We start from the raw sequence: 22,949 nt of genomic DNA, 5'->3' as shown, positions 1-22,949 counted from the left end.
TTATCTTCACTTATTTTGTGATTTGTTTAGTTGCTGGCACAGGAGGCACTCCTCAAAAATTGCACAACTCTAGGATGAGCCTTGAGATCAAGCCCAGGTTTTGTCCCTTGTTAAAGTGCCAGTGTTTCTGGGAAGGACAACATGCCAGACGTTACACTGCAGTGTGAACTGGGGGGCATCAGGAACAGGGAAGTAGGAAAATGAAATCACCAGACCCTGCTGTGTGTCACAGTGCTTCAGCTCACTCAATTTTCATAATGGTTCTTCTGGAAAGTATTCTCACATCCATGTTATAATCAAGGAAAGGGAGCTCAGAGGTGGTGAATAACCTTCCAGAGGACAAAGGGCCAGAATTCCAAATAGGTTTGGTCCTGGAGTCTGTTCCAGACCCTGCACAGCTGGGGTTCTCTGCTAGTTCAGACGATTATGCCCCTCTAAGTGTATGTGCAGAGACACCGAATATATAAACAAACAGTGCATCTACCATATATAGAAATGGAACTCTGACCCACCACCTGCAGCCACTAGCCCAGGAGACCAACCTACCATCTGCGGTAACCAGCCCAGGAAGTGAGACCTCTATCTCTAGCAAACTTCCAAGAAGCCAAACAGTAACCCATGTAATGGCCCCAAATAGCCAAGACTTGAGTAATAACTGACAGCTTCCCTGATTTTTGCCCCCACCTTCAACTGAGGACCAGCCAGAGAGCCAAATTGTGCACCCCTAACCAATCAGATAGGATGTCTACTTCGATTTAACCCATCTACAGCTTCCCCACACCAACAACCTTTCCTTTTTTCCACTAAAAAGCTTTCCCATCCCTCTGCCTTCCTTTGAGTCTGTCCGATCAAGTGATGGTGGCTGATCCTCTTGCTCTGAATAAACAGTCTTTACTTGTTCTCATTTGGGCGGTCTTCATGTCTTTTCACAGTGTGCTCACAGAAGTAACTGTATGTTGTGTACTTATGGCTTGTGGATGCTTTTGGTTGATGAGCTTGTTCTTCGTTAGCATGAAGAATTAAATATATCAGTGTTTCCTAGTTTTTTGCAGGATGCACCGTGTTCCATGTGGAGTTCCGCAGTGTCCACAGGTTGGGAACATCGACACTGGCCCTCCTCGCCCCATTCTGGAATCATTACTTCATCCAAGCCCAAACAGGAGCAGTTCCTTCTGAGAAAATACCATTAGACCAAAAGAGGGAAGTGGATCTGAATATTCAATAAACATTCTCCATTAGACACAGCAAAGTATATCAGCTGTAGCTCTGCATGCTTTTTAGTTGTATGAAACACTTATCAATAGTGGATGTTCATTATGTTGTTACATTAAAAAGTAATTCTAAAATAAAGTATTAGTTCAAAATAATGTCAGAGTTAAAGAATTATGGAACTGTCCCTTATTGGTACAGGAAGGGAAGAAAGACATTAAAAAGCTGTTTTACCCCATGGCATTTTACTGGTTCTCTCCAGCATAATGAATTTGTTTGTACAATGAAAACCTATAATAACACATACACACACAAAGAGGGACATTCTCATATTTCACAGGAAGTTCACGTAAGTCAATTAGGGCACTTCTAACCTGGACTTTGAACAAATGTGCTTTCTCCAGATGCAGAATCTTGACACAACTATGGAGAAAGTGCCAAGTGTTCCTCCTTTTGTCTGCTCTAACTGGAACCTTAATATGCTATTTTCCAATAAACTCTTCAAAATGAGGAAAAAAGTTGTTAACTCTAAAAACAGAAATATATTCTCTAAGTGTATTTGGATTTTTCAGTGAGAAACCTGTCTGGAATACATGGTCACCCTCTCCTCCTGCCTCCCTCATCCCATCCTCTGCCTTTCCTTTCCTTCTTCTTCCTGTGCAGGGTGGGTGCTGTGATGGCTGGTTTATACCCTTGTCTTCCCACAGGGCTATGAGTTCCTGAGGATGGCCTCATATACAGACATCCTGGTAAGAGCCTGAATTAAAAATCATATAGCCCACAACACAGCACTAATTCTTCAGAACGTACAAGTTGCTCCCTGAATCACACAGTTGATTGATTTGTAACTTAAACTGTTCTGGGGTAGGCTGGCTTTGGCCTTTACTAGGCTTTCTTCTCGAGGTGGCTGTGGGCTTTTTCTACACTGGCCTCTGAGGCTGACCAGCCCTTGGGGTCTCAGGGAATATGAGGCCCAAGTTGTCCTGGATCAAATTCTGTCCTGCTCTCTCCCTTGAGTCATTTTTGCTTTCTGAGTCTTGCTCTGCTGCTGCAAAGTGGTGAATTTTGTGTCTATAGATTTTGGTAGCTGGCCTACCTTCAGCTGGGTCTAGGTACATGTATGCCTTGTGATTTCAACCTGCCACCTTTTACAGAGAAGCCACTTATGAAGAAATGGTTAGAAATGTGGGCTTGGCCTCCCAGATGGGAGATGTAAAATCATACTCTCAGATGCTCCCTGGACACAGTTGCTTCTCTGTAGTCAAGTTAAAGATTCCATGTTGTGGCTTGGCATTTATTCTTACAATTGTTTCCATAATCAAAAAGAGCTAACTTAGAACTCTACTGTCAAAAATTCTTTATACCCTGGTCAGGTGTTTCAGTTGGAATGTCATTCTCTACACCAAAAGGTTGTGGGTTCGAGCCCAGTTGAGGCATGTAGGGGAGTCAACTGATTGATGTTTCTCTCTCAAATCAATGTTTCTCTCTCTTTTCTTCTCTCTCTAAAATCAATAAACATATCTTTGAGTGAGGATTAAAAAAATTCCTTACACACCACTGTACAAGTGTGGCTGATGCTTGGACTCCTCCTGTCCCCTAAATGTTTTAAAACCATTTTTATCAGAACTTAGAAAAAAATTTGATGGTATTCTTACAATAGTAGTATATATGCAGAATATTCATTGCTTTTGCAGACAGTTTTGGGGGACCAAGTTAGTAGCTCCTGAATTTCACAACAAACATATTTCTTTTAACAGAACATAGTGTCTTTCCTTTATGCTGATTTATAGTCACTGTCCCATAATTTATAAAATATATCTTCTAATATTGATTTGTGGAGCACTTTGATGGTTGGATATAGAAACCACTATATACTGTCACTCAAACTTTCTGTCTTCTGCAACCATTAATCTTATTTGGTAAGCACCCCAGATTTCTGCCACATCCTGGGGGTTGTGGGCCCTTTCAGGGCTCCTTGATAAATAGAGAAATGAGGCTGCCAGGTGTGAACCCCCAGCAGGTGTCCCAATGCTTCTATTGATAGTTTGCCACCAGGATCGATAATAACACTGTGCATTTATGTGCAAACATCAAAATTCTCCTGAGCAATTAAGTTCCTATGTTCCCATGCTCCCTACTAATAACACCTCCTACAGGGCAGCGTTATCTGTCATGATTAAAGAGATTTGTTCGTGGATCCTTGTGATAACAGAATTGACCCTTACTGCTGCCATTCATCACAGAGCACTCCCACACTCACATTGCTATTTCTTTTTTAGGACTGTGTCATTTCTCTTAGACTACACTGTGAATTTCATTTGGGTTGAGACTATGTCCTCTACCTTTTGGAATCTCTGTATTATCCAGAGAAGCAACTGCCACCTAATTGGTTCTCAAAAAAATGTTTGTGGTTTGTGAGTAGAAGTGATTCTATGAATAAAGCTACCTTTTACCTTGTATCAATTATGTAGCTCAGGATATGGACATACTTGCTCTTTGTTCTCTCCTGTTATGCCAAATATCCTCTTCCTGAGTTTTTTCTGGGAAACTTTTAGGTCATATTTCACTTCCCTGGAGTGAAAACTCACTCAAGTACAGAAAAACACATGAAGTGAACGCTAATCCAAGGCATGGAGATGCAGACCTTCTCTGTGTCTCCTCTGTTGGCTTAAAGCAAAGCTCAGCCGGTTGTACTTTGCATCCTTCCTCTCCTGGTCAGCAGCTGTACCATGGCCCGGCCCCTGCTTACTGTCTGACAGCCTGCAACCTCATTTCCCTCCAGAAGGCAAGTAAAATAAGAGTAGCAGGAGACTTGATGGCGGGCCCCTCAATGTCCTGTGTGTCTTCAGTGGCATTAGTATGACTCCTTGTAACAGCATGATGATGCTGTGATTCCTCCTGAAGGCGGCACAGGGATGCGAGGACAGCTCTACAGAACAGATGTGGGCAGCCTGGAGGTACAGGGGAGGGCATGGCTCACCAGCAACAGGTAGATGCTAGATCTGCAGTGCCAGCCTCCCTGGTTGGGAATAATTTACCCCCTAGAGTTGTAGTTAAAATGCTTTTAAGTGATGCTTTCTTATACATAAACTACAGCTTTCAATTATAGGACACCATCTTTCCTAATTTGGTCAATTCTCTGGGCTTTTTAAAAGGAAGGCCTGATCTCACGTCTGAGGTCTGCTCATAAAGGAAGCAAACATCAGCTCCTCCTTGACTGTTTCTCGTTTCCTAGTAAGAGATTTAAAAGAAAATAAACAATTTTTTTTAGCATTTTTAGGGTCATAGCAAAAATGATCAGAAGGTACAGAGATTTCCCATCTGCTCCATGCCCCTACCCGCCACGCACTGCTTCCTCTATTATCAACTTCCCCCAGAGCGGTACCTGTGTTACAATAGAGGAACCTACACTAACACACCATCATCACCCAGAGTCCACAGTATACAGTGTGGTTCGCTCTTGGTGTTGCACATTCTATGGATTTGGATAACTGCATAATGAATGACATGTGTACACCATTGTGGTATCACACAGAGTAGTTTCACTGTCCCCAAATGCCCTGTGTTCTGTCTGTTCATTCCTAGTAAGGGAATTTTAAAACAAAAGGGCACAGTTTTCACATGGCTGCTAAACATATTTAGAGTGACTACTTCAGCTGTCAGGGTCTAATTCTCTTTTTTTTGATTAAAGAGTTTGTTTCAGTTTGAAACCAACTAAAAAATAACAAGTATTAATAAATTTAGACATGAAGTAATTATTCTGGGTGCTATGGGGGAAGGAACCATCATTTAGGGTTTTTTGTTTATGCTTATTTATTTATGTAATCTCCTGATTATTAGATTTAGGCCCTAGTAGTTAGGCCTAATCTTTGTAAAAATCTTGTGCATGAAAACTTTCCATAAACTAACTGAATCAACTAAAGAATTTGCTAGATGTCTTGGTTCTAACTGAAATATCTGCTTGCCACCAAAGAATTTCACTGGCATTATGAATTTGTGTGACATTGTTAACAGGAAACTTATTTGTGGCAGAGGCATTGAGGCTGAGTCTGTACATCTGAATGCTTAGAGAGCAGACATGTGACCTGTGCCAAATGAGCTGGTGCTTTATCAGGAACCAGGTGAGTACAAAGATCTTGTCATTCCTCTCCCATCTCTGTCTCTTCACCTGCAGGAGGTAGCCACCATTTCAGTTTCTAAACTTGCACTTGTGTCCTTCCAAATTTTCTCCACTGGACAGCCAAAGTCCTCCCAAGAGCAGTTACCATGACTGCTTGACTATTTCCATCTTTATAATCTTTAGCCTTCTGCACCTGCTATTTCATGAAATGGCAAACCCCATGAATTTCTTTTCAGTCCTCATTATCTTTGAGCTCCCACCTGAAACTGCTGATCACTCCCTTATTCCCAAAACTCTTTCCCTTATTGGCTTTCCCCAGCTGTCTTTATTATTCTTCATACTTCTCTTCTTCCGACATTCTTCTGAAAGGATGAGGTTCTGTGTTTTACTGCCCTAGGTTCTTTTCTCTTCTCTCTCTGCACACTCTCCCTGGGGTGGCTGCCCACTCCCTTAGGATCTGGTGCTAGTCTATTATTTCTGCCTGTCCATCTGCAGCTCAGTCAGCTCCCTGAGCTCCATCCCCACAGCAGACACCCAACTGCTTCCCAGAAATGCCACTGGATTCTCATGGGTGTCTTACCTTCAACACATCCAGACAGAATTCATGTCAGTCCACCCACCTCCTCCTCTTAAATTCCTTGTTATGGGAAATATCCCCATCTTACCTCACAATGGAGAATATTCACCAACATACCCCATTCCCCTGACGTTTAAAAACAATTTTTTAAAAACCGGTTTTAGAGAGAAAAGAAGGGAGAGAGAGAAACACCAATTTGTTGTTTCACTTATTTAGGCATTCATTGGTTGCTTCTTGTATGTGCCCTGGTGGGCAATCAAACCTGCAACCTTGTGTATCGGGATGAAGCTCTTACCAGCTGAGCTACCTGGGCAGTGCTCCACTGACATTTTTTCTTTTCCTTTACCTCTTCAGTCAACAGGTTCTCTAGATTCCATTTTGCCTATATCCACAACCATGTCTGTTTCTTCCTTCCTCCCTGTCATTACTAAATCTGCCTGTGTCCACATCTTCATGCATCTTGACTAGACCATTGCGACTGTCTATAGCAGGCCACTTGGGCATTTGCCGATTTTGTGCAGTGAAGCCAGACTGCCTGAATTTAAATTCTGGTTCCATTAGAGTGGTTGTGTAAATGTGGAACAGGATTAGCTTTTTGGAATTGTGTGACCTCATGTTACCATTTAGATTACAATTCAGAGTATAGGTATCACAGAGAGAACTGATTCAGCTGAATATAGGATCCTGGGATCGTACCAATTTATTGAGTGCTAATCTCTATGTTAAGCAAATTTATATACATTATTTCAACTAATTTCACTTAATCCTCTCAGTAAGCATGTGACTTTGGGATTATTATTGATGTGGAAACTGAAGCTCAGAAAGGTTTACCTGCATTCAAATATCTTTGACAGATAGAGCAATCTTGGCTATAAGTCTCTGCTTTTCATGACTTTGAATATTTCTTGCCAATTTCTTTTAGATTGAAAGTTTCTTTTGAGAAATCAGCAGACACTCTTATGGAAACTCCCCTGTAGGTAACTAACTGCTTTCCTCTTGCTGCCTTTTAAGATTCTCTCTTTAACTTTAACCTTTGGCAATTAATTATGATGTGTCTTGGAGTGGGCCTCTTTAAATCCATCTTGTTTGGGACTCTCTGTGCTTCCTGAACTTGCATGTCTATTTCCTTCACCAAATTAGGTAAGTTTCCTTTCATTATTTTTTCAAATATATTTCCAATTTCTTGCCCTTTCTCTTCTTCTTCTGGCACCCCTATGATGTGAATGTTGTATTGCTTGAAGTTGTCCCAGAGGCTGCTTACACTATGCTTATATTTTTGGATTTTTTTCCCCTTGTTGTTGTGATTGGTTGTTTTTTGCTTCATTATGTTTCAAATCATTGATTTGATTCTTGGTTTTCTCTACTCTACTGTTGTTTCCCTGTAAATTGTTCTTTATTTTAATTAGTGTCTCCCTCATTCCTATCTGGATCTTTTTAATGCTTTCAAGGTCCTTACTAAGCTACTAGAGCATCTGTATAAACCAGTGTTTTGAACTCTGCATCTGATAGACTGCTTATGTTCATTTTGTTTAGCTCTTTCTCTCGAGGTTTGTTCTGTCCTTTCATTTGGACCATGTTTCTTTGTCTCCTCATTTTGGTATCCTCCCTGTGTTTGTTTCTATGTATTAGGTAGAGCTGCTATGACTCCCTGTGTTGGTAGCATGGCCTTATATAGTAGGTGTCCTGTAGGGGGTCCAGTGTCACAGTCTCCCCTATCACCCAAGCTGAATACTTGAGGTGTGCTCTCCATGTGGTCTGAGTATACCCTCCTCTTGTATTGGGTTGGCTAAAAAGCTTGTTATGTTTTTACTGTAAAATAAAAGACATTTTTCATTTCCACCAATAACTTCATTGATTTGGATATCTTGAGTATGTTGGCTATCTTCCTCTATTGGCTTCTAGTGGGCAGAGGCCAGGGGTGCTGCTAAACATCTTCCAAGGCATAAGACAGCCCCACAGCAAAGAATTATTTGGCCAAATAATTCAATATCAACAGTACCAAAAACTTCGCAAGCCACTTTTGACACATTAGATCAATCACAGCACCTTTTCTATACACTGCACAAACCTTTTTATTGCATTTCAATTGTGTTTTTTTCCTCTCTTGAAATAACAAAGCATAATATGCTGAAAATGTTGCATGTTTTCTTCCATCTTCCATATTAAAATGGCTGCACACAAATTCAGTAATTTTGATATGTTTTTTAAAAATGCATACTGATATGACAGCTGTGACAGTACAGTCTAACAAAATTGTCTTTAGTTAAGTTAAAGATAACTAAGCGGTACTAGAGTCATTGTACAGAAAAGAAAGTAATGGGCTTTTTGGCCAATCCAATAGTTGAGACTTTATTGCTGTTGTCAGGTTAATGGAAGGGATTTACCCAGGCCTGTTAGCTGCAAGGGCTGTGACCACTGACCACCAACCTCCACTCTCCATGTAGGATTAAATGCACAGGAGCAGGGTGGTGATGCTTCAACATGGACACTATGTACTGTCCATTGAGTGGGCAGGCTCTGTAGTTTCTCAGGTGGTGCAGGCCAAGGTCAGCCCCCAACTGTGCTCTAGTCAAGGCCATGTGGCACGAGTTACAAAGCAATCTGCAGATGCCTGCTACTTGTGCTGGGCTTAAAGATTCCCAGGCAAAGTCAAGCTGTGAACCTAGGTTGGCTGTGGCTAGTGCTGGGCCTGGGTCCACTTAGCAAGAGGTATAGATAGGGGCTAGGGGCTCACTGAGGCTGGCTGTTGCTTGTTTGAGAGAATTTATGAAGTTGTGAAGCATGAACCAAGACCAGCCATTTATATGGAAAAGCCACTGTTAATAGCTTGAGTGGACCCATAATTTGGGCAGGGCAGACCTCAGGGGATCTCCAGGACAGGGCAAAAGTATAAGCCTGGGTGATGAAGTCTCAGATATTGTACCCACCTGCTGGCTCTGCATGGGGAGGGCTCAGAAAACGAACAATGGCCTCTGCTCACCTGTCTGAGAGAAAGCTGTCCCCAGCTCTTGCCTTGATGCCAGACATTTCACTCCCTCCCCATGTGCTGCTGGTGACTTTCAAGCTGCTATCCTGGTCCTAGAGTTTAGAGGGAGTGAGTCTGAGTAAGTCCGTGTGTGGTTTCTTTAAGAGGAACTGCTTGGGACTCCAGAAGTTTCTTTTACAGACTGAAGCTCCACTGGTTTTTGTAGCCAGAAGTTAAGAGACTTATTTTTCTAGCACTGAAATCCTGGGCTGGTGGTCCTGATGTGGGGTTGGGAATCCTCGCTTCCAAGGTATACCTCCCAAATTTTTATCCACCACACACGGGTGTGGAACCAGTCCATTTCATGTCTCTGTGTCTCTGCCCCTCCAGCCAGTCTGGATGGATGTGGATTCTTTAATTTGGCAGTTGTTGAACCTTCCATTCAAGTTGATTTCTGATGGTTCTGAGTGATGGTTGTTTATAGTTTAGCTGTAATTTTTTATGTCTTCTACTGACTTCAACAGCCACAGTGCTGTCTCAGGTGGTGGCCCAGTGAAGGCAGCACATTGATGAGGATGTGTCCCAGAGTTCCACACAGCCCAAGTCTACCACACACTTCAAAAACTGCTGTCTTGGTCACTGACTGCATTACCATTAAAGTAAAAAAAAGGGGCATTTATTTGAAAACAAAACAAAACAAAACTGTTCAAAACCTCACAGTGAAGTTTTGCTGTTCTGGGGGGTTTTTTTTTTGTTTTGTTTTGCAACTGCACCAGGAATTTCCTCTTAGAGAAACTAAAGACATAAATTAAGATCATGCCAGCATTCTGTTTTATAGGGTAGAGCAAAAGTAGGTTTATAGTTGTGAGTATGCAAAACACAGAGTTTATTCTTGTATTATTATTTACTAGCTATTGTATTACTTTCCATACAAACAATTATAAACCTTGTTTCACCCTACTCTGTACACTAACAGTCAGATACAAATAAATAAATAAATAAATAGGCAGTAGTTGTCCCAAATAGATTTCTTCCTTTTTGAAATGTATTCCTGGCAGAGAAGTACTGTACCAAACACACAGATAAACAACAGGAAATAATTGAATAAAGCAAAATCTCCCACAAATCCTACCCACAACTGGCCATTTTAAATTTGAATAATTATCTGGCAAAAGGATATTAATGTCAAACAAATAGTTAGGTGGCACATAATGACTTTTCCCCATTTGGAAAGTGGTGAACAGGAATTTACATCATAGTCAACAAAAGATGTGGAAGAAAAATTAATGTCATCTACAATATTACGAGCTCACTGGCAGAAAATTCACTTGAAGAATGGTGAATGTAGCTTTGCTTGCATTGTGTGTTTGGATAAATATTTTGATCTCACACCCAGCCTTGCCAATTGTGCTTTTAACTGGCATTGACCCAGGGCTGCTGTCTGTGTGGCTTAAGATAGATCAGAGATAAGAAGCAGCCTGTGGACTGCATCAATAATAAAAATTGTAATTTATTAATTTGAGCCAATGCTTAAAAATAAGTAGGTTTCAAATGCAAATGGACATTTCTATCGTATTCTGGAAATTCAGAAGACCTGGCAACATTGGGCTTATATTCCCATAAGGCAACAATGGAATGAAGCTGGATGTACTGTCTCTTTTACACAGGGCATACAACCTCTTATATGAGTTTTGGACTGAATTTTGTCCAGGAAGAGAGGCCTCATTGGAAACCAATCCTACTAGACCTCTATCTTGGACTTACAGTCTCTAAATTATGAAAAATAAATGTCTGCTGTTTAAGCCACTCAGACTGTAGCATTTTGTTGTGGCAGTTGAAGCCAACAAATACACACACAATTCATGCTCTGAATGTGACAGTTACCTGAGAATTCCTCCCCATAGTCCACCTTCCACATGTGTTGGCTTGCCCACTTCAAGAACATTCCAGCCCCATTCCTACTACACTGCTCCAGTTCTGACTTTATAATCCATTCTGAATTGGCTGCCACCTAACTGGAACTTTTATCTTATCTCCACCTGACATGATACAATCACCTGATGCCTGAAAGAATGCTCCATCTAAAGTTAAAATGGGACATTACTCTTGCCACGAAACCCTCATGCCACGCTGGCTCCAAGCCTCCTGTTTTCTTAACAGTGTGTGGGGTACACAGGTCTTAGTCTTGTGTAGGAAACAAAGCTCAGGTCATCGGGATGGACCCATGGAGGAGTCAGAGCACATGAAAGCACCCATGCATAGTGGAACAAAGTGATATATGAGAATGGCAAACAGAATTCAATATGGACATATAGGAAGTAAACATTTATTCCCACTGGAGGATGCTGGGCAGGTCTCTTGGAGGAGATACTATCTCCGAAGATGGATCTAGCCTTAGACTAATGGGTATGGAGTAAGGAAGGGCCCTGAAGCCAGTCTGTCCTTCCTGAACCTATGAGTTCTCTGTCCCCCAGTGCACACTGCTAGAATAATTAAGTGAGTGAATGGGGTCAATAAGCAAGATAAATGGCTATTAAACATAATGGCAGCAGAAGCAAGCATTTGAAGATACTAACAGTCTGTAAATCAGTCTTCCAATTCAGAGATTTCTATCTTAAATCCATTCTAAACCCTAAAATAACTAAGGGCCTTTCTGTGTTTAATTTAAATATACACAAAAGCCAATAAACAACATTGACCTGATATAATACTATGTGTTTTACTGTTGATGTCATATTTTCCCCCCAAAGTGTGAGCCATTTGATTCCCTATCTTTTCAGATACGATGTGATATACAAGCTACATTAGTCTATAAAATGTCTTTAAAGAGGAGAGTCTTTCAACGTGTATTACAAGTTAGCTTTTGGAGCTCACCAGTCCATTCTTTAGATCCTATCTTCCAGTTCCTTTCACAGAATTGCGAGTTTGTGTATCTCTGTGTATATATATATACATACACACACATACATAGCTTCACATGTCCTTTTCTGCTCGATAGCACAATCACATTAAAATGACATTGCATTGCCACAACTCTAGACCTTATTTATTTTATTCTCTTATTTCTTGAGACCACAATACTCTACTTTTTGAGTTATTTTAATCTGATGCACTTGGCTGTAATAATTTGTAATTAATTTCTTTTCAGAAAAAATACACATGTGGGGATATCTGAAAATCTATCTTACCCTCACATACACAGTGGTTTAATGAGGTGTGAAATTCTAAGGTTATAATTCCGTAATTCAGACCTCTGAAAACACTGCTCTGTGGTATTCAGGAAGTCAGCACTGTGGATGAGAACTCTGCTTCTGACCTGATTTGCTGCCCCCTGTCAGGCAACTTGCTTTTTCATTTTTGTTTGTTTCTCCCCCCAATTTTTTTTATCTTAGAATCCAGAGATTTTACCAGAACTGCAGCTAGTTTTGTGTTTTTATCTTTCACTCTTGCAGTGGGTGAGCCGTTTCAAACTTGAGATTTGTTTTCTAGACCTTTAATAAAAGTCACATTCATTTATAAGCAGAGATCTTACTCAAATCATGGACTAGGTTCTTTCCCTATACACAGGAGAGTACAGACCTGAATAATTACTCTTCTGTATATGTATCTAACAAAATTTGGGTCAAAAGCTCACATCTTACATTTTTTATTTTAATTTTTTTGCCTTAAAATTTAAAAGGCAACAAGTAACACCTGGAATTCATTATTTTTTTCTTTGCTTCTACAGTAGAGAGCATGTAACTTTTTTTTCTGTTAACTTGTAGGGCTGTTTATGCTTGCTACAGCTAAACCTTTAAGAATGTACTGGCAAATCATGTAGTTTATTACTTTAAAACACTGGTGATTTCACTTCCACTTTCATGCATGCGGTTAGTACAGAGATTAGCTGTGGGGGCCAGCCACGCTATTCTGCTCCTGAAAGAGGAGCAAACATTCTGAGAGCACCAGGGTTGTGCTTAATGAGACAGAAGTGCCATATCTTCAGCTGTTGAAGTTATTTCTCGAAAGGGAACAAGCCACACCTACAGACAACTCGGCTATTATTCTGTGATTGGAAGAAAGGCTTTGTGACCGGGCTAAAAGGGTTCATAAATCTTTCATTTGTGTTCTTGAAGTGCAGCCTGACTACTACTGTTGCAGGAAATGAGATGCTCGAGTTAGCCATCCCTGTGGATTACATATTGTGGAAATAAATCAATTGAGAAGGGAAAATTCCCAGAGAAGCTCATTAATTGGTAATAAGTGAGCGACTGGCCAAAACTACAAGGTGTAGAAAAGAGCAAAATCACAGGGCGTTCTCAGCCAAATCACTGAAGTAAATGTTGTCAGGGCAAGAATCATTCTGCGTAGGATTTAAGGCTTAGAAACCGTCCTTTTTCACATCTGCCATCGTCGCCCACCCTGGGTGGGGATGACAGCGGGCCTCCGCTCAGGGACGTCGTTGCCGCCAGAGCCCTGCAGAGCAGCGCCGGTGCTCACCCCCACCCAACCCTGAATTCGCGCTTTCAGCGCCCAGCACACCTACCCAGGAGCAGGAGCCGGTGAGTCTGCTGTAGGTCGCGCTTCTGCTCCCGGAGCATGCGGTCGATGTTCCTGCTGATTTTCCTCGCCTCCCGCTCGGCCTCGCGCTCCTCCGCGCTCAGCTGGTCCGGGCGTCGCCTCCATTCCCTCTTCGGGTTGGCTTTGGGTCCAGCGCCTGCCGGACTCCTGCCAGCGCCCCGAGGGAGAGGGGTCAGAGCAAGGTCTCTCCTGAGCGCTGGGACAGAGACTGGGCTCTGCCGCGCCGCTTCAACGGCCGGTTCTGAGGTCGTGCGCGGGGCATCCTCTGCGTCCCCAAAGAGCAGCGGCCTCAGACTGTAGCACAGACCCATGTGGGCACGGCACGACGCGAGGTCAGCTGGCGCCAGGCTCAGGCAGGACCCTCAGCTGCTGGACTTGAGGGGCTTGCACCTGGACCCAGGGTAGGGGTGCGGGAGGTGCGGGCCCAGGGCCACTGCCCCTCACTGCCCTGGCGGGCCATTGTGCATTTTCCTTTAGGCGAAGGAGGTGTTGGCCACCAGTGCTGGAGATCACCTGATAAAGCGGAGAGCCCTCCGCGCTGACCAGCATCCACAAACCCGGCCCCCCCTTACCGTAAATACCGCTGGTCAAGCGGCTCTCTTTACCGTATATACAGCCACATTGGTCGGCTCCCATTACCGTAAGTACCGCAGCCTTGGCTAATCCACGTACTGGAAATACCGCCTCTGGGTTCACATTACCGCCAGTATCGCCTTCTGGGCGGGCCCCCAAGACCGTAAACAACGCCGTGCGCACCAATCTTCAATACCGTAAATACTGCCTCCCGAGCCCCGCGCGCGGCAGCATACAGTGCCACAGTGGCGGTGGTGGTGCTGTCCCCACCCAGAGCTGCCATTACAACACTTAAAATACCACTGTGTCTTTGATTTGGGTATTGGTAAATAAGAACGGAAAAGCAGGTGAAGGGATACAGACGCTGGCTTGAAGATCTTGCATTTCTCAATATAGTACCTGCAGAGATTTGTGCACTGGCCGCTCCTTTTTCAAGCTCAAGTCTTACGCATAAGCACACCGTTCGCACTTTGAATACCTACTTTAATACAAAAATCTCTAAATCAGGAGGTCCATGACATCACTTTCAATAATTGCCATACGTGTTAAAAATTTGAATACGAGTGCATGTAATTATCACATACTATTTGTATTTGTTAAAACGAGAATATAAAATTGTACTCTAGCCCATTTTTTAATTCCCAATGTGTATAGTGCAGAGAGGAGCAGAGGCACATTCAGACCCGTGTCCTCTTTGCCTGCCTTGTACGGAAGCAAACCCACCAGAGACCCTCACTTCCTCAGTTATCTCTCACTTCATGTCTTTACAGAGCTTTTGGAACAGATGAACATTTCAATAGCTTTTAGGAACTCTGCAATACCATGTGTTCCTTAATTTGGAGCAAAATGACATAGACTATATAACTGACAGTTAAATAACATCTAATAGAAATACATCAATACAGGAGATTGGGCTGTTTGATGAAAAATAGGATGTCACGCAGTTTACACTGTACCGGTTGGCAATTGGTGTGAACATTACATTTGATTAAAATTTGTAAATAGAGAAATTAGAGATCCGCCCTGGCTGGGTGCGTCTGTTGGTGGGAATGTCGTCTCATACACCGACAGTTAGCAGGTCGCAGGTTCCATCCCAGGTTAAGGCACAGGCCTAGGTTGTGGGTCCCATCCCAGGTAGGGGTGCCTATGAAAGGCAACCGATCCACGTTTCTCTTTCTCCCTTCCTCTCTCACTAAAATGGATAAATATATCCTCAGGTGACGATTTTTTAAAAAGAAAGGTATTGGAGATCCACAATTCATATTTATTTTAAGGCCTTGTTAATAACAGCAGAATATACCAAATAATGTTTTGGATGTAACATTACCTCCAAATTTTTTGCTAAAATTATGCTGTACTTTTAGACCTTTGAATCTAAAACATAGAGGACTATAAAAAATATAACTTGGGAAAACAGAAAAGGTTACTAAACATTCCTGTTATTTTCACTATTTAGTCATGCAGCATTCTCCATTTATTCATTAATTTATTTAATATTTATCAAGCAACTACAATGTGGCGTTCTGGTTGGAATTGGGTGAGATAAAAAACATGGATGTTTGTGGAGTTTATACACTAGTGAGGTAGAAATATGTTCAGCAATATAAATGCAAATCAATATATTAATTATATACTGCAAATTATACAAGTCCACTAAGAGAAAGAATAGGGTTAGAAGATAAGGGAAGGTTCAACTTAAATTGGAAGGGGAAGGGGCTTGTATGTGATATAAACAAGGCCTTTCAGAGGAAGACCTGAAGAATACATACCAATTCCTTTCCTGTTATAGTTTATTTGCTAAACTTTATCTACTACTATCACGTGAGATGGATGACATTTTATTTATATATTGTAGCCAGCTTAAAATAGAAACAAATATAGGACAAATATTGAAAATTAAGTACATAAATAAAATAAAATGTATCTAAATGAGAATTCACCCACATTTGTTTATTTAGGGAAAAAATAGAGACAATGTTCTTTATTGATACCCTAAACTGAAAAGAAATTCTTTTTTTTTTTACGTTAGTTTCTTTTTTTTAAAAAAAACTTTATTTTAATCATTGTTCAAGTACAGTTTTCTCCCTTTTACTCCCAATCCAGTCCCCCTCCCAACCCTCCCCACTTCCCTCCCATTACCACCCTCCCCCTAGTTTTTGTCCATGTGTCCTTTAAATTTGTTCCCGTGAACCCTTTCTACTGTCCCCTGAAATTCCCTCTTCTTTCCCCTCTGGTCACTGTCAGCCTGTCCTCTATTTCAGTGTCTTTGGTTATATTTTGCTTTTTTTGAAAGGAAATTCTTAGTATCCTATTAAAAGAATCCTAGGAAAAAACGTTCTACCTATTTTGCCCACATTTCAATCTCTTTCAAATACTTCTAATTGCACAATCAATTATTCACAAATTAGATTTTGTAGATATGTATAGGATATTAGAATAAAATATTTAAATTTATATATCACTGTTAGTTAAATTTAATGTTTCTTCTTAATCCAGAATGATTTCTAATTCACAAATCTTTGGGTCATATACGAGACCTGTCCAGCAAAAGTCCAGCTATTGTTAATATAACCAGAAAGGTTTGTGCTACATTGATTGACATTAACTGACAGCCAGGGAGAGTGGACTGGAATGTGCATGCATGAACAATGATGACTTCACTATACCAGTCAGTGGGGCAGTAAACATCGTTGAGCGAGCATGTGTATTTGATGCATGGGTCACTGGCCAGCAGTGATCACGGAACGCTGCGGATGGCTCGTCAAAACTTGAGAAAAACATACACAGAGACAACCAGGTCCTGTGGGGGAATAGGAACAGCAGGGCCACTCCTCACGTGGGGAGCGTGCCACTTGGCCACCCTCCCTGGGAAAAGCTCCCAGTTCCCCTCCAGAGAGGCTTTTTATTGGTTTCATTTGCATAAGAATTCAGGTAAAAGCTCATTACTCATTGCTAGGAAGTAAGGATCAAACAATAGATAACAAGGAAGTCTGAGGGCCTATTTTGAGTCAGGATCAAAGAGTTGTAAAACTTCGAGGAACAAACTAACTTCCTTCTTGGACCCTTCTCATTCAACTGAGAGCATGCTAAACAAAGAAGGTTTCACAGGAATTTACATGTTCTTTCTTAGGCCTGATCACCCAGGGAATCCACCCTTTCCAGCACAGAGCTGCACCACCCTGTCATTGTTTCAGGCTTAGGTGGAGCAAGGGAAGTGAGGCAACCAAGAGATAAGGAGATTTTCTCCCAGACGGTGAGGACTAAGTCTATGTCAAAGCCAAGGAGTAAGGGTCCATCACCCGCTTTTGCTGTAGCCCCCAAAGTCCTTCTTTTGGGGGGCCTCCCATGTGATTGTGCCTGTCTTAGGTCGTTCCCCCCTTGGGGAATCTTACCTGTCATTGGCTAACCGACCAAGCTTTGGGGTTCAGTTATGAATGAAGCAGCAGAAGCAGCACTCCTGCCAGGGAGATAAGCTTTTGTCTCCTTGCTGGCTTATGGTTCCAAGGGTGTTCCCTTATCCTTAGCGTAGGCAGGGGTTACAGCTTCTGGTACCAGGCAGGGCTGTTCCCAACATGTACTGTGTGGCTGTTGCATTCAAAATGACTGAATGAGTAGAGCAATGAGTCTGCATCAAATGTGTTAAGCTTGAACATTCCTCCATGGAAACTATTTGGATGATTCAGAAGGCTGCAGCTATGGTCACCTGGTGACTGGCAGCTTCATGACAACAACATTCCTGCTCATGCATCATGTCTCCTGCATAGTGTTTTTGTGAAACCACAAAATCACCCAGGTAACTCAGACCCTCTACAGCCTAGATTTGGTGCCCTGTGACTTCTGGCTTTTCCTAAAACTAAAATCACCTTTGAAAGAGAAGAGATTTCTCATGATTGATGAGATTCAGGAAAATATGATGGGACAGGTTATGATGGCAATTATGAGAAACTGCAAGGTCCCAGGGTACCTATTTTGAAAGGGACTGAAGCATCAATGTCTTATGTACAATGTTTCTTATATCTTCTTCAATAAATGTCTCTATTTTTCATATTGTCTGGCTAGATACCTTTTGGACATTGTATGTAAGCAATTTATAATGTCAAATAATGTGGATCTGAAAATAGAATGATTATGAGTCTGAAACATATGTAAAATGTATGAAAATTTTACAAAGGATGGGGTGGGTAAAGGAACTATACTCTCACAAAGATCCAATATTTTATTTAAAGTAGTATAATATTGACTATAAGTAGATTGTGATAAGTTACCCATAGAATTTTCTGCAGTGGTGAACATGTTCAATATCTGCATTGTCCTTTAAGGTAGCCACCAGTCACACATACTTATTGAGTACTTGAAATATGGATTTTGTGACTGGAGAACTAAATTTTAATTTCATTTAATTTTAGTTATCTTAAATTTTAAAGTTACCACACGTGGCTAGTAGGAACCATTTTGTTCAATGCAGCCCTAGAGGAATCACTGAAAATAATGAAAAGTAGGATACCTGAAAAGCTAATGGGGTAATAAAGTTGAAATACAAAAAAAAAAATTCAAGTAAGCCCAAATAAAGAAGGAACAGAGAAAAACAAATTAAACAGAAAATAAATAACAAAATGGCTGACTTAAATCCAACCATTTTATAATTAAACATAAACTAAAAAACAGAGAATGTCAGAATGGATAAAAATGAAAAGACCCCACTGCATTCTGTTTATAAAGAAGTCACTTTAAATACAGACACAAATATTATTGGTTATTGGTAAAGAGAAGGAAAAATTTATATGATGATGTATTAGTTTTCTAGTGCTGCAGCAATACATTACCACAAACTAGCAAGCTTAAAACAATAGATCATTCTCACAGTTCTGGAGTCCAGAAGTAACAATCAGCATGTTGGCAGTGCCACATTCCCTCAGAGAATCCTTTCATGCCTCTTCCATCTTCTGGTGGCTCCTGGAGATTGTTGGCTTGTAGCAGCATCACTCCAATCTGCCTTTGTCTTCACTTGCCTTTTTTCTTGTGTATCTGTGAGTCCTTTTCAGTGTTTTATAAACCAGTCTCATTGGATTTAGGGCCCCCCTAATCCAACATGATCTCATCTCTTTCCTTACCTGAATTACAATCTGCAAAGACTCTATTTCCAAATAAGGTCATATTCTGAGGTTGTAGGAGAACATGAAATTTTAGGAGACACTATTTAACACACTACATAAAAACATTAATCATGAGACATTTGGAGTAGCAACATAGATTTCAAGATACGGAGATCTGTTGAAACTGAAGAGGACTATTTCATCATGATGTAAGGGTCAGCACATTAGGAAGACATAACAAATATAAATGTGTATACAGAGCTTCAAAATACATGAAGTAATCTGACAGAATTTAAAAGAGAAGTAAACAAATCCATAATCTTAGTTGAAGCTTTAAACATGCTTGTTTCATTAACAGAAAAACTAGAAGGTCTGAATGACAACATAAGTCACCTTTACCTAATTTATACTTATAGAACCCTATTTCCAACAAATGCTCTTTGCAAGTTCAAGTGGAAAGGTCACCAAGATAGATCAGATCCTGGGTGAAAAAACATCTCAACAAATTATGAAATATTTAAAGTGTTTTGGAATATGCTTCTGACTATGATGAAATTCAATTACAATGACAATAAGTTTCTAGAAAATTCTCAATATTGGAAATTAAACAATAAACTTCTAAATAACTCATGGTTCTTTGAAAATTTTAATAAAATTAATAAATTCCTGGCAAAAAATAGAGAAAATGTAAACTACCAATACCAGGTATAGAATACTTTGATAATGAGTACATACATCAAAATTATAAATGGAAATAATATGAACATTTTATCAACACATTTGATGACATAGATGGAATGAAAAATTCCCTGAAAAACATAATTTTTCAAAACTAATGCAAGAAACAGAAAAACTGAAGAATGGTGTACTAGCAAAAAAAAATGCAAATTGATGACTTTACTGGTGAATTCTATAAAACGTAATGAAGATGATAGTACCAACTTTATACAAACTCTTTCAGAATACAGTATAGAAGAAGGAAAAACAAAACTCAATGACTTGTCTGAAGCCAGTGCATCTTTGCTAAAAACTGGACACATAAAATAAAAGGCAGGAAATTTTAGGCCAATATTGCTCATAAATATAGATGCAATGATATCTTAAATACTATTAAAATTAATACTTTAAAATAATATTTAAAAATATTAGCCAACAATGTATGAAAATAATGTCATAATCAAGTGAGCTATATCCCCAAAATGCAAGGTTGATGTAACATTTGATAATGCCATCCACCACATTAACATGTTAAAGAAAAGGCATTATCACCTCAATAAATGCATTAAAGCATTTGAAATAATTTAATATCTATTTGTGGAAAAACCCAACTCTTAGCAAATTTGGAATAGAAATAAACTTTCAATAATGGAACATTCCAATAAAGATAACATATCCTGTAGCTAATATTATAATTAATAGTGAAACATTGAAAATTTCCTTCTTAACATTGGTCACAAGGCAAGGAAGTCTGCTCTCACCATTTTTCTTCAACATTATACTTGAGGGTCTAAGCCATTGCAATAAGGCAAAAAAAAAAAAAAAAAAAAAAAAAAAAGGAAGGAAAGGCTAAAGATTGGAATGGAAAAGTAAAATCATCTGTATTCCCAAATGACATAATTGTTTATATAGAAAATATCAAGAAATAATCTGAGTTTAGCCAGGACTCAGAATACTCAGTCAATACACAAAAATAAATATATTGCTCTGTACTAAGAACAACAACAATGTAATTGGGACATGAAATTTAAAAATTCTCTGTACAGTGTAATCCAAAACCACAAAATACTTAAAGATAAATTTGGAAAAGCTGTAGAAAACTTCTGTACTGAGAGCTACAAAATACAGTTGAGAGAAATTAAAGAAAACCTAAAGAAATGGAAAGGTATAACATGACTCAAAATTCTTATGATGCACATTTGTCTGAAATTAATCAATGCGTTTGATGCAGTATCAATTGTCACCCCAGAAGTCATTTTCATTGAAGTTGATAAGCTGATTCTAAACTTTATATGAAAATTCAAATAACCTAGAATATCTAAAGGAATCTTGGTAATGAAGACTAAAGCTGGTGAACTTACACTACTTTTCTTCAAAACTCACTGTAACGTCACAATTATTAAGATAGTGTAGTACATAAGGACAGACAAATAGATCAATAAAATGGAGAGCAGAAATAGACTCACACTTATGTGGTCTATTGCACAAAGGTGCAAAAGTAATTTAGTGAGAGAAAGTTTTTTCAACAAATAGTGATGGAACTACTGGATATCCATATTAGAAAAAAATGGGCCTTATTCCCTACCTTACACAATATACAACAAAGAACTGGGGATTAAACATAAACTTAACTGTAATATCTGAAACCATAAAGCTTTTAGAAGAAAACATTAGTGGGGACAACATGGGGATAGATGGGGATTTCATGGGCTGGCAGGAGACAAGAAAATTAATCACAAAGGAAAACAGATAAATATGACTTGATAAAATTAAAAACTGCCCATCAAAAATACTATTGAAATAAATAGAAAGTATTTGAAATACATATATTGACAATGAACTCCCTCTCATAAACCAACAAAATAAGAAAATTCAAAACTGTGAAATACTTGAACAGATACTCTACAAAATGGATATGATTTGCCAATAAGCAAGTGAAGAGATCAACATCTTTAGTCATTAGAAAAATGCAAATTAAGACTACATCTACTAAAGTGGCTAAAATTAATAGGATACTCAACATCAGCCATTGATGATGCCATTGATAAGGATGTGGAGAAACAATGCTTAAGTATTTTTAGTGAGGAAAGTATATTGGTCTTGCCACAAAAATAGTTTTATAGTTTTATTTTATAAACTTATAGATTTACTTATCATTTAAACCAGAAATTCCACTCCTGGGTATTTATCCAAAGGAACTTTAAATATGTGTCCACAGAAAGACTTGTAGAAGAAAATGTAGCAGCTTTATTCACAACACCACAAAAGTGGAAACAACACAAATGTGTATCATCAGGGCAATGACTAAACAAATTATGAAATATTCATACAATTGACTTTCAGTCCTGAATAGAAATGATAAACTACTAATAAATTTTACAACATGGATAAATGTCATAGAGTGAAAAAAAGCCAACACAAAAGATTATATACTCCATTCACATGAAGTTCTGGAACAGAATTAATTAATTCAAGTTGAAAAAAATTATTACAATGGTTGCATCAGGTGGGTAGTACTGAATGAATTTTCAGGGATATAAAGAATGTTCAATATGATAAGAATATGAGTTACACTGATTTATCCATTTTTCAAAATTGTATACCTGAGATATGGACATTACAACATAAGCAAATTTTTACCGAAAAAACTAAAATTTTAGTGGAGTGTGGAAGGCAGATAGATTTACAGATGACATAAGAATGGCAAAATGCTTATAATTGTTGAAGGTGAGTGATGAGTATGTTTGGACTTATTATTTTATTCTGTTTAGTTTTTATACATGAAAAATTTTTTATTTTTTAAAAAATATTTCTTGATCTGAGAGAGAGAGAGGAAATATGTATGTGTGGGAGAAAGAGAGAGAGAGAGAGAGAGGGAGAGAGAACAAGTATATTGGGACAACGCTGTAACTGAGCTACTGAGCTACTGAGCTGTAACTGAGTATGAAAATTTTTAGAGTAGAATGTTCAAAAGTCATGATCTACAAAATGAAATATATATTTTGTTGGGAACAAGAAAATTAAGAACTAAATGTGACCTTAGTAAACAGGAACCCCATTGTAGCTAAAAGGAACTAACAAGGGAGACAGAGTGTAGGATGTAGTTAAGCAAACGTCCTGTGTCATGCAAATATT

General features: G+C 39.5%; 1 protein-coding gene across 1 annotated transcript in view; it reads right to left on the bottom strand.

The window, feature by feature from the left end:
- Nucleotides 1-14,156, bottom strand: part of GNAL (G protein subunit alpha L) — a 168,467-nt gene extending 154,311 nt beyond the window's left edge. The window contains exon 1 of the mRNA XM_028524747.2: nt 13,397-14,156. Within this exon, the coding sequence (XP_028380548.1) occupies nt 13,397-13,742 (346 nt within the window). The 5' untranslated portion in view covers nt 13,743-14,156. The remainder of the gene's footprint in view (nt 1-13,396) is intronic.
- Between the last annotated feature and the right edge of the window lie 8,793 nt (nt 14,157-22,949).

This window comes from Phyllostomus discolor, chromosome 9 (assembly GCF_004126475.2).
Source record: "Phyllostomus discolor isolate MPI-MPIP mPhyDis1 chromosome 9, mPhyDis1.pri.v3, whole genome shotgun sequence".
NCBI lineage: Eukaryota > Metazoa > Chordata > Mammalia > Chiroptera > Phyllostomidae > Phyllostomus > Phyllostomus discolor.
This window is presented reverse-complemented; position numbering and strand designations above follow the sequence as displayed.